At 35.0% G+C, this 13,067-nt stretch overlaps 1 protein-coding gene across 1 annotated transcript; it reads left to right on the forward strand.

Annotated features, from left to right (window-relative positions):
- Window positions 1-2,952: 2,952 nt before the first annotated feature.
- LOC129275152 (dual specificity protein phosphatase 19-like) lies at window positions 2,953-11,494 on the forward strand. Its single transcript, XM_054911939.2, has 3 exons — window positions 2,953-3,200; window positions 4,630-4,780; window positions 5,880-11,494. The coding sequence occupies exons 1-3, from the start codon at window positions 2,963-2,965 to the stop codon at window positions 6,145-6,147; spliced, it is 657 nt and encodes a 218-aa protein (XP_054767914.2). The 5' UTR covers window positions 2,953-2,962; the 3' UTR covers window positions 6,148-11,494.
- The last annotated feature ends 1,573 nt before the right edge of the window (window positions 11,495-13,067 follow it).

Here is a 13,067-nt window from a genome sequence, read left to right on the forward strand (position 1 = left end):
CTAGATGTAGACGTTATCACAAAAGGGTCCCGTCCGGTCGAATTGTGACGTCGACGATCCTCATCAACATAATTTATGTCGCGATGCTTGACCAATCAATATCAGTCCGCGTCGATGTCATGGCAACCTGCGCTTGAAAAGTTCATGGGTGTGTGTACCATAACGTATCACCCCAAGCGCCGTAGTGGATTCCTTCGGCACACAACGGGAAGACTTCGGCACGGTGTCTCACTGGGCTTTCGCTCAAACGACCAGGCCGGTTCAGTCAATTCCGTCAATCACACGGCACAATATAAAACGTTTCTCATCTGATCTTTAGGGTAGATATATCGAATCAAATCGATCCAGTCATTTCTATGATAAAAGTTCTGCACCGCTGCCACCATGTTGTGATTTGTATTCCCATACAAATAAGGACTCGAAGGCAATTTGTTAAGGTTCCATAATACAAGTTGACTAATCCTTTATTTATTACTTCGGACAGTGCCGCGCCTTACCCCGCATGCAAAGGGGTGTACATACGCGCAGTACAAATAGATACAACTCATCTCATTACACACAAGGGCGCCAAAATCAGGTAGGTCCCACGGGTTGCAAAATCCTGTCTGCCTTATTAGATATCTCATCATGTTTGTAAGAAACTAAGATGTTAAAACTTCAGACTTAAGTGTGGACTACCCTGTAAACAAAAATATAAACAAAATCAGATTTTAGCAGCTGACTGGGTAAATGTAGGTGAAAATATTTTTTCCGCCCCCCCTTAATTTTCACGCTTCTGCCTCCCAATGCTCCCATGTACTTATCTTTGTCTGACTTGAGCCTAAAAGAATCGCCAAGCTAACTTAGGATCCGTAACCGATAGTGGTTATAAAATTAAAGAGAGAGAGATAGAGAAAGGAAAAACTGGCCACTCATCAAATATTCAGCATCTAGGAGCAAGTGCTGACTTCAAGTCAGTCTTTACCTCGGTTAAGGAAACTTACATTACGTCATCACTAAATAACAATGTACAGTAGTAGGCCTAGGTGAAATCAAGAAACTGAAATAAAGCTAGGCCTACATGTATCTATAAAAAATCTTAAAAACAAATAAAACTTACAAAGGAACTGGTGACATTTTAAAATTGAAATTAGGTAACAAAAGCCCTCAACCTTTGCCTCTTACCTTTGACTCTTACAAAATTAATCTAATTTTAGCCAATTTACATTTTTTTTTCAAAGGTGACAGTCTCTTTCAGTGTGGGGATAAAAAGTAATGTAGGTCTATAGGTACAAAGTGTTTCCCAAGAATGAATTTTAAGGCAAGGTACTTATTTCTACAGGATTATCAGTGATATCAGCCCTCACATGCAAAAAATTGCTCATCTTACCTGGCCTTCCCCTATTTCAAAAATGGAGGCACAGTAAATACTATTTTTTTGCATGAGAAATCAAGTGCTTAGCTTTATGACCCCATCCAAATCCTGCAGAGAAATCGAGGTGTTTGAAATTTGGCGGGATTTTCCTTTTAGTGAGTTATGTAGTATTCTATGCTTAGGTAATGATCTCAAGAATTTTTCTCACAAATTAGAGTATTCTGTTTATTAGAATTGTCATAGTTTTTGGCTCGTCTGGCCCAACGGGCCAGATGAACTTATGCCGTGTGGCGTCCGTTGTCTGTCGTCCGTCCACAATTTAAATTGCTTTTTCTTTGTCATTTCAAGTCCAATTTCAATTCTGTTTTCTTTATTTGATAGCACTAGGTGGGGGATTCAAAACTTTTAATCAGAATTTTGACACTCATGAAATATGCTAATTTATGCACAATTTTCAAAATTTACAAAAAAGCTTCTTCTTTATTTTGTTGACCGATATTGATTTTTTTTCTTCCATCTGGTAGAACTTCATGAGGTTCACCAAACCATGTAAACACAGAATTTTGAAATTTTGACTAGAACATTTTTTATGCTAATTTATGCATATTTTAAAAAATTCACCTAAAATGCTTCTTCTTTATTTGATGACCGGTTTTGATTTTTTGCATCCTTCTGGTAGCGCTTCATGAGGTTCACCAAATTTCTACCCAGAATTTCGAAATTTGGACTAGAAAACTATTTGTTAATTTATGCAAAATTTATTCATAATTACATGAAATACCACTTCTTTATTTGTTGACCTTTTTTTTATCCATCTGGTAGAGCTACATGAGGGTCACTAAATTTCCATACAGAATTTTGAAATTTTGACTAAAAAATTATTATTCATGCTAATTTATGCAATATTTATTCATAAATCACACAAAAAAAAAGTTTTTTCTCCTTCTTTTGTTTGCTTTATATGATAGCTCTGTGTGGGGATACAAAATTTCAACGCAGAATTTTATGCATATTTGTCAAAACTCACAAAAAATACTTATTTACGTATTTGTTGACTGATTTTGATTTTTGTTTGTTCCATCTGAGAGCTACATGATGTTCACCAAGGTTCTACACAGAATTTAGAAATTTATGCTAATTTATACAAAATTTATTCATAAATCACAAAAAATGCTTCTATGTCATTTCTTCATCGATTTCAATACTGTTTCCTCAAGTCATCAGTATAATTCACTACAAACTGCGCTGAAATAAAAAATTGTGTTAAATTTTGTTGCGAGTTGCCAAATGAGCTCCATATCATTGATGTGCTAGTTATTGCTAGGAATTCCTTGAATGCTCGATGCGCCCGATCAGGGTAGCCGTGCTAAAGCCGGGGTAATAGTATGCAGCGCTTAGAAACATTTGTATTAAGCGCTATATAAATGTTGCATATTATTATTATTATTATTATTGTTTGAAAACAAAGTGCGTACATGTAACTTTGGGTCCCCCCATCATACAATTAATTTTTCTGTGTGCATGCGTACATTGATTGAAGTACTTTGAAATTACATAGAAGCAAACAACAATTACTTTTTCTCATTTGCCTCTCCAGAATTGACCCCAATGAGTTTCTTGAATGATATATCATCATTCTCAAAGGTAGCTTTGAAGAGTGTAGAAACCTGTGTGAGACGAGAAGACGGGAGCCGTGTCTTGGAGGCACGTGATGCATCAGGAAAATTTTCCATTTTAAGAGATAAGAAACCAAACGATAGCAGTGGATCAGACATGGAGTATGGCTTTGTTCCAGACTATGAACCAGACTTGCAGATTGTTCAAGTCAGACCTTATCTGTATATGTGTAAGTATTTTGTCCACCAAGTGAATGCTGACCGTTTTACGAAGGAATAGTTTTTGTCTCACCTGCATAGCAGAGTGAGACTATAGGCGCCGCTTTTCCGACGGCGACGGCGGCGGCGACGGCGGCGTCAACACCAAATCTTAACCTGAGGTTAAGTTTTTGAAATGACAGCATAACTTAGAAAGTATATGGACCTAGTTCATGAAACTTGGCCATAAGGTTAATCAAGTATTACTGAACATCCTGCCTGAGTTTCATGTCACATGACCAAGGTCAAAGGTCATTTAGGGTCAATGAACTTAGACCATGTTGGGGGAATCAACATCAAAATCTTAACCTAAGGTTAAGTTTTTGAAATGTCATCATAACTTAGAAAATATATGGACCTAGTTCATGAAACTTATACATAAGGTTAATCAAGTATCACTGAACATCCTGCATGAGTTTCACGTCACATGACCAAGGTCAAAGGTCATTTAGGGTCAATGAACTTTGGCCGAATTGGGGGTATCTGTTGAATTACCATCATAACTCTGAAAGTTTATGGATCTGATTCATGAAACTTGGACATAATAGTAATCAAGTATTACTGAACATCCTGTGCAAGTTTCAGGTCACATGATCAAGGTCAAAGGTCATTTAGGGTCAATGAACTTTGGCCAAATTGGGGTATTTGTTGAATTACAGCCATAAATTTGAAAGTGTGTTGGTCTAGTTCATAAAACTTGGACATAATAGTAATCAAGTATCACTGAACATCCTGTGCGAGTTTCAGGTCACATGATCAAGGTCAAAGGTCATGTAAGGTCAAAGAACTTTGGCCACGTTGGGGGTATTTGTTGAATTGCCATCATATCTCTATAAGTGTATTGGTCTAGTTCATAAAACGTGGAAATAAGAGTAACCAAGTATCACTGAACATCTTGTGCGAGTTATAGTAGTTTTCAAAATCAGCACTGCTGCTATATTGAATCGCGTGATGCAGGTGAGACGGCCAGAGGCATTCCACTTGTTGTTTACTTAACTTCCATTTTCCAGTTCCATTATTATTTGATTAGTTTGATGCCAGGAATTGCAGACAGTTGAAGAGGTTTGATTTGAATACTGTTGGGAAAGTTCCCAGATTGTGAAAATGATAGCAGATTTTATGGTTATATAGAGCGTCTATGTGTATTCGGACTCAAAGAGTTTTTCATGACAAATTTTGGATACTAGTTTAGTACCAATATCTGACAACAAATGTGATATTTCAACAAAACTAAATGAAAACCCCTCTGTTTGAGATTTGTGTAAGATTATCTATTATTTCCTGTGATTTGAAAGACATTACAGTGAATAACTTTGATTGTCCTATAAAGATTTCAGTTCAATACTGCAGTTTCGTTATAATTATTTTGATATATTTGTATATTCTTTTTTAATGTTTCAGCATCATGTGATGTAGCATATAATCTTGATATCTTGAAGCTCCACAACATCACTCATATCCTCAACGTTGCTAATCTTAATAACGTTTATCCAAATCAATTTTCGTATAAGAATCTACCAATCTGGGATCTTCCTGAAGTTAAAATTACCAAGTAAGTCAAAATCCTTTGAATTGCAATATCTAACCCTTGTGAAATTCCCTGAAATTCTAATCTGATGAACTACAACTTTTCAATGTGTAACTTGCTCATCATTCAATTACTTCCACTTTGTTTTAGTTTGTAGTGAAAATGTGGAATGTTTCCCTGATTTCAAATGAGTTTGTATGTTATTATTCACCTTCAACTTTCCACCATGGTCGGTAATTTTGTAATTTCTAGCCCTCTAACATAAATAATCTAAACTCTATACTTAAAGTTCTGTATAAAGTACATACATTATGATTTGTGGAGGAATGATCAGGTCAAATGTTAAGTCTTATCTAATCACGATGTAGCAGACTTCTTGCAGTATCATTAGTTTGACATGTCATGACATGGTGTAGACTTGGACTCTTTCAATCTAATTGTTGACGATTGAATCTCACCTGGCTCTTATGTCCTATGGCAAGGCACTTTTGGATGCATTTTTATTCTCCACCCAGATATTCAAGGGTAGGATGCGAACATCAATGTGGTTAGGTTGACATGTGTGCACTGGTAAATATTATACAACTCCCAAGAATGTTTTGTCCAAATCGGATCACATGATATTCAGCAAATTGCACTATTGCACCCAAAATGCACTATCCTGCACTCTGACGTCAGAGTGCAGGATAGTGCGACTTCTGGAATTATCAAGAATTATATAGAATTTGGATCAAATATAGCAATGGGGGGGGGGGGTGTATAAAACGAACAAAACATGCATTCTTGTGCATAGAGGACCTAAATAATAAACTCTGTGCTCGACTCGCCAAATGGATATATTGCACTCGGTACCGTGGACCTCTGTGCGGTATATCCATTGGCTGTTCTCGCACATTGTTCATTATTTGGCCCTGCATGCACGCGCTTACATGTACATGCAATATTTGTATAATGTTGCCTGGCCAGGTTGCTTCCCAGGGAATGGAGATGGTGCATTTTTATGTGTGGAGCAGTGACAGATATAATGACAGGCATATCATTGCTTTAATACACAGAGAAACACAAAGCATTATAAATGTAGCTGTTATTAACATTCAATTCTATTTTCCCCGTTTTCTCATAGATTTTTCAAGTATGCATTTGATTTCATCAACCAAGCTAGAAATAGCGGGGGCCGTGTTTTAGTCCACTGCAATGCAGGCAAATCTCGTTCAACGACGATTGTGGTAGGTTACATCCTGGCAGATGAGCACATCCGCATCAGTAAAACCCTTGAAGAGATTCGCGTTCACCGTCCTTTCGTCAAACCAAATGATGGCTTCATGCAACAGCTGGAAGAATACGAGACGTCTATTCTTGCCGAGGGTGGGGCTACTGGGGCACCAACATAACGTTAATGATTAGCTGCTGGGGTAGTGTGCTTCCCAGCAGATAATGGTTTTAGGTCTTGGTGTGTGTTGTGTGTATGGGTTGATCAGAGCCTGCTATTTATTAGAGATGGACAATGTATTGCCTTGAAATGAGATTTATAGAATCATTTAATACCAGATGTACATGTATGGGTGATCATTTGGTCTTGTACAGGAAGCAAAGAACTGAATGTAAATGAGGTTTATGGTACACTTTGAGTTTAGCAATGAATAGGAACAAGGAATCAAAAAGTAGTTTCCTAGGGTCAACACTGAAAATGGATTGAATGAGGTAGATGTTATGTGAATTAGTTATCAAGTATCTTCTTTCTTGAAACACTGTGAAAAACACTTCTTTCTGAGATTATACATGAATCATGCTAAACCTAACAATGAAATTATTAGGTAGCATTGATACATTTTACACGTTTCTCTATCTTTTAAAGATAAATCCTGAGCAGTAATGTCAAAGTACAAATCACATATTTGAAGTATCATCTTTCATGTACCGTAATAAAACTCATCGTGTTTCCATAATAGGATGTTTGCTGTGCACATCATTTCATATTGAACAAACACTTATTCAAAGATTGATAATGAATGCCAATCATATTGAGATATTTCAACCTTTGATCACTCATGAAAAAGCGTCTGTTTGGAAAAGGTGTTTTGATAAAACATGCTTCCAGGGCAATGAACTTGAAAGATAAATGTATACCATCTATCACAACTCAAATAAAATCAAATATTAGTACCGAATGCATGCTTTTAATTGCTCATAAATCATGTTGCTTTTGGTTGCAATAAAGACGACAATTTGCTATGGGCCGTCATATTTCTTTAGCCAGCATAGGCCAACATACGTATGACAAGCTGTTGATATGCCAACATACGTATGACAAGCTGTTTATATGCCAACATACATATGACAAGCTGTTTGTATTCCATCATACATATGACAAGCTGTTTTATCGTGATGTCAAGAATTCCACTCTACATCAAGAGAGGTTCTTTTATTGCTTCAACAATTGCTGATTCTTGATGTTAAGATTTGAATTATTGATTTTAATATTTCCTTACTTGTTATATGAAATTTTTGAAAATTTTATGAAATGAAATTATTGAGGAACTGTTAATTTTCTTGGTACCATGAACTGTATTCTTAATAAAAAGAAATAAGATTACAGTCAATGGCCTGTCATATGCATACTACATATACTCTAGCTAAATCATACAGGTATGACAGCTTTTTCCTCTTTCTCTTTTCAAATAAGGCCATATTTACCCGGACTATTGTGTATTCAACCATTCTCAATGAATAGCAGGCTCTATGAAGTAGATAAGCTAAGAGTAATATATATATCTTGATCATTTTACCTTGCATGCTCTTCCTTTCAATCAGGTTTATGTTTGTGATTTCATGTTTGTTACATTGTGTGTTAACATGCCCCACCCCACATTTATCATGAGAGACCGACCTACTCTCCCCTACATGTAAAGTATGCACCATGAGGGAGAATTAAATATTCAGTTTCTCAATGAATTCCAAGCAGAGAAAAGGAATAAGGATAAGTCAACAACATTACTTACATAGCACCCTGCATTAATCCAGTTTTCTCTTTCTAAGTGATTCAAAACCTCAGTTGAACACTAGTTTTCTTGAGATCGTTTCATCAAAATGTTTGTCAGATCTGACAACTTTCCTTTATTTTGATTGGCTTGAGGAACTTATTTTGTAACTATCATATAAATCATACTTTGTCAGATGAAACAAGAGCTTCCATGAACCTGTTTCTGCTAGTTCTACTCATTTAATCCTAATTTTCCCATGCGCTTGGGATTCATTGTTAAATATTTTTCTGGGTGTTTGTTTTTTTCAATTCTGATCCACAGTGTGTGCTATGTAAGTTGTTGACCTATAATGTAAAGTAGGCTTCTCATGATACAAAGCATTGGTGGCACAGGTACAGTAAGTAGCTTCATCATTGTGTATCTTCTATGTCTCCTAGCAATGGGTGCAGGGGGCATTACTTTATTATTTTTTTCTTGCCATCAAAATAAATCAACAAGGATACAACGCTGTTTTTTTCCCCAATACTTCATATATTGAATCATGTTCCTTAATGTTGGCCATGTACTGGAAGAGTGATTGCATGAATAGTGTGTGTGTCTAGTGAAATTATGCTGATTTCACAAGAAGCTCTTCATTTCACACTTGTGTATACTTCATGACCTTGTCAGATAAGTTTGTTTTAATTTTATTATTCAGTCCATCATTCAGTTTTCCAATGGCTGTGCATGACACTTTTATCAAAACTTTGCTATCTTTGTTAAATTTCTCATTTATTTCAAGTAGAAGACCATCTTGATTTTGAATTGATTTAAATGAAGGCAGATACGTTATGTAAAAATATTTTAATAATAATATGAAAATATTGACAACCCATCAAATTTTATCACTAATCATTAAATGGTAGAGTAATGAAGTTTGTTCTTTAAAAAATGTGAGCAGCCTTCGACCCCAGTGACCCCACTCCCACCCATGGTATATCATGAAATGTAAACTCCAAAAAGTACCCCCCTATTATGTTATTTCATAGTGTGTAGGAAATAATATATTTGATCAAGAAAACATTATGAAGCTTTTTAAACTTTTTAAGAAAATCACATTTTTTTTTATTTACATGGCATACATGTATGGTGTAGCTACTCAGGCATGGCAAATTTCACACTGTTATTTATTGATTGATAAAGTTTCTCCCAGTTTTCTTTTTTACTACACCCGGGTGAACCTTTATATGTAAACCAGCAACATTAATCCTTTTACAAAGCTTGATTTCATTGCTATGAAAATTTAAAGAAGTCAATTTTTAAATGATGTCTCTGATATTTTGAGAGAATTCAATAGAGCATTTAACATACATTTTTTTTCTAGACACTGTTGCATGTAAAAATTTGATCAAGATTTATGAGACACGGACATTCAAACAAACTAAAATAAAGTGCAATATAATAAGAACCATAATCTTTTATGGTTTCACTAACATGAATTCATTTGGACTTCCTGCATTTCTGGTACTAAGATGAGCAATGTGTGAGATTTTAGTCTCTGAAATAACACCTGGGCCCCATTCAATGAGTATATTGGATAATGAAAGAAGTTTACACTTCACAATTTGAATTTGTCAAGCTTATTATCACCCTCTGTTTGTATTTCTGTTGTAAGGTTAAACAAATAAGTGTTTTTGTTAAATTTAGAACATGTTTGTAAAATTCAATTTTGGAGGCAAAGTGACAATATCAGGCAAATGGTAAATTACGTATACAGATGTATTCTGAATCTAAAGTATTTGAATCTCAAAGAAATCTAACCACTCCATCATTGCCTATTATTAAGATTTCAAGTATTGATACGATTCTCATTTCTCTTTCAATGCTCAATGGGGCATTCCACACAAAAGAGTTTCAATGGAAGGTAATGGAATTTTATGGTGTCTGTTTTTAAGGTTTTAAAACTACTAAGTGTTCAGGGCAGAGATGTGAATCAAAGTGCTTGATTTAGGATCTAGCAAGTTTTGTTTCAGTTATTGTAAAATATGCAAAGAAAGCCAACCTAAGCCCAAACCAACATACATGTATAAACCATAATCTGAATCCTTACATTTTCCTGATCCTATCACAGCCCTGCTGTTAATATTATGTCTTCAGAGGAATCGAGGCAGGTGTCGTCACAGAATCAAATGTTTGGTCACTCTCAATTAATTTCAATTATTTCCTCCTGTTTTTTTTAAATAGTAATGCTCTTGAATTTGACACTGATGGTTTTGTCAGGGATTTGGAATTGGCTTTTTTTTTTCAATATATATTTCAGCTTTTTTAATAGCTTTTCCCTATATTTCTTCTGTTAAAAAGTATACAACCTTATTCAATTTCAATCTTTTTTTCAGCTCTTTATTTCATGATCAGACACAGCCCTTTATTTAGATGAAGATGTGCATTTATTTTGATGATCATGTCTGTGGAGATAATGTACCGGTAGCCGTTATCGATATGTTTTTCGTTTAAATTTGAACTTTCAAAAGCACGAGATAAGAATACTGTTTAGCCAATCAGCAATCATGGATGTATTTCAGAGATCCATTCTATTTCAATCCCCACATACTTTCATGTGAATACATCATGCTGCTTATGATTTATTTAATTAATGTAAATATGTAATACATCGACTTCATATGTATATGTACTTATGTATCAGATCATGCTGCATATCATGTATGATTAAACCTGCTTCTGTAATGAATTCATTTTGTACAATCTCAACCCTTAAAGGAGTAATCTACATCAATTATAGAAAGAGTAGGTCCATGGTAGGAGGCACTCTATTAATATTTAAGAAAACTCTTGCAGAACTCCTTTTATAATGTTCCATGTGTTTCTTGGGTCGCATTAACCTTGTACATGTATCTCAGAATCAAGAGTTAAATGGAATAATACTGTATCTTATCTTCATCAGCTGGTGGATGATAGAATGAATTGACACAGCCTGGTCAGAATCAGTTGATAAATCATCTATCAATTATGTCATCCACAGTATGAGATACATCGCCCCCAGTAAAGCACTGTAGAATTTTTTTTTTTTTTTGACAATCCAATCTTTGTACAGCCCAATGTAGAGGTCTATTGTGTTGTCATTTTGTCCGTATTTTAAATCGATTAAAAAATGAATAACTAGCATTGCAAATACATAGGAGCAAGTTGGATTTTTTTAATTGATATGTATTATTTTGAATTGACCTCTTTTAGTTGCACTTCATCAGTGCAACACTATTCTATTTTCATTATTGATTTGTTTGAAAGGATTTTACAATAAATTGCTCTTAATAACAAAACAAAAAAAGAGAGAAAGAAATGTAAATTCATTTGAATTGTCTTTAATATTGACATGTATATGATGTAATGTGAGATTGATAAGATTGCCTTTTTACCCCTTCATATAACAGTGTTTAAAGGTCCCACCTTGCCCAATCCAAATGATTCCACTAAAGAGTGTGTTTGACACCTGCAAAATTAATTTGATTAGTTGATTAATTAGTTGAAATATGAGTGTCATCTTCTTACTCCAGTGTTCAGGCCAAGACACCACTGAACAAGATCTCAATTTTGACTAGTTAATCTCAAAGCTTTACTTTCATCTGTCAACTGTGGTCGCAAGACAGTGTCTCAGTCTTGGTCAGTAGGTAATGTAGAGGATCCAAGAACACAGTAAATGTATTTAAAATGACTGTCAAATGACAAAGAACAGATGGGAGGTCTTTTGTTGAAAATAGGTGAACCAGAACAGCATTTCCATCTTCAAGTCTCCTACCTGATGAAAAATTGCAAATGTCATTTAAAATGCTGTTTTGATTCACAACTTTTTGACAAAGACTTTTTTGTTGTTCTTTGTCATGAAGGGGATTTGACAAGACATTTTCTCTTCTTGTATCCTCCATACGTCACTGTGATAGAACTCCCTTCTATCTTAAAACTTATTCCCAGAGCTACCAAGTTCTATTTTGCATTTTTTGATGAAGTACACACTAATTCCTCACATGATACCTTTTAACTGCATTATGTGACGGGTCATCTATGCAGAATAATTTGTGCATTCAATGCCTTTTAGGTGTAATTGTATTGCCAGCATTGATATTATGTCATCTGTCACAAAATTACCGTTTCATTTTGAAGAAGTAATTTTTTCTTCGCTTCTCCCATACAATATGTTCTTCCCCTTCAAAATTTGTACTCGCTATTCCACCGACTGTCTTTCAGTCCTCTCTCAAATCTTGGTAACTGAAAGCATACACACTTGATAAATAGGGAAATGCGCAGGAAGAACAGGATCAAATTAGATGGAGGGAGAAAGAGATGGAACGAAATGGATGAGAGCAGAAGAACTGAAAAAGGAAAAAAGAAATCAAAAGAAAGATAAATGTATGAATTGAAGGGTAAGAGTGACAGAAGAGGGAAATAGTTTGGAGTGGAAAGTACCAGCATGAATGTTACATTAAAAGAAGAGTAAATACTACACATTTTGATTGAGGATAAAATTTTCATCATATTTCATATCATCTGACAAACATTGTAAAACCTTGGAAAAAGGTTATACAAGACACACTTGCATATGGATTCCTACTTGTGCAGCATGTGACACATCATAGTCTGTACCATGGAAGATACAATTAATCTTCCTGTTAAGATAACTAATGTAATCTGGGCCCTGTCTCACATAAAATACCCATTGATCTGATCAATCACAACTATGGATGTCCAGCAACATCAACATCTAAAATGCAAATTTGTTCAAAACATTTTCTAGATATGATGTATATTCATACATTCATCGTTCTCTTGAAGATTCAGTGTGATTCTCTTTGCTTACTAAAGAGATTTTGCAAATTTCCTGTAGAAAAAAATTATGGTATGGATAGATTTCCATACAATTGAGATCGATTGGATCAATCGTAACTCTTTGTAAGACGGGGCCCAGATTTACAAACCATATACTACGTGTTGTAATTAATAACAATATATTTTCATGTATTAATAAACACAAATTATTCTTGGGGGACAGATGTTTACATCACCAAATATTCAGCCTGGAGTATCCCTTTTACCCTTTGAACCCAATATGACAGAAAACTGTCCAGGGGGCCGTTTCATAAAGCTGTTAGTAAGAGCGACTTTACAAACTACGTGATCCTTTCATATTGTCGTAAACGGTATACACCAAGTGTTCATTGGTGGTGTAGCGCGTAAGAAAGGTTCACCAGTTCTTAAAGATAAATACCAGTTGTAACGATCTTAAAAAGAGTTCGAACAGAATCCAATGAAATTACCATCAAAGTGTTTGCATACATGTA

Source organism: Lytechinus pictus, chromosome 13 (genome assembly GCF_037042905.1).
Source record: "Lytechinus pictus isolate F3 Inbred chromosome 13, Lp3.0, whole genome shotgun sequence".
NCBI classification, from domain to species: Eukaryota; Metazoa; Echinodermata; class Echinoidea; order Temnopleuroida; family Toxopneustidae; genus Lytechinus; species Lytechinus pictus.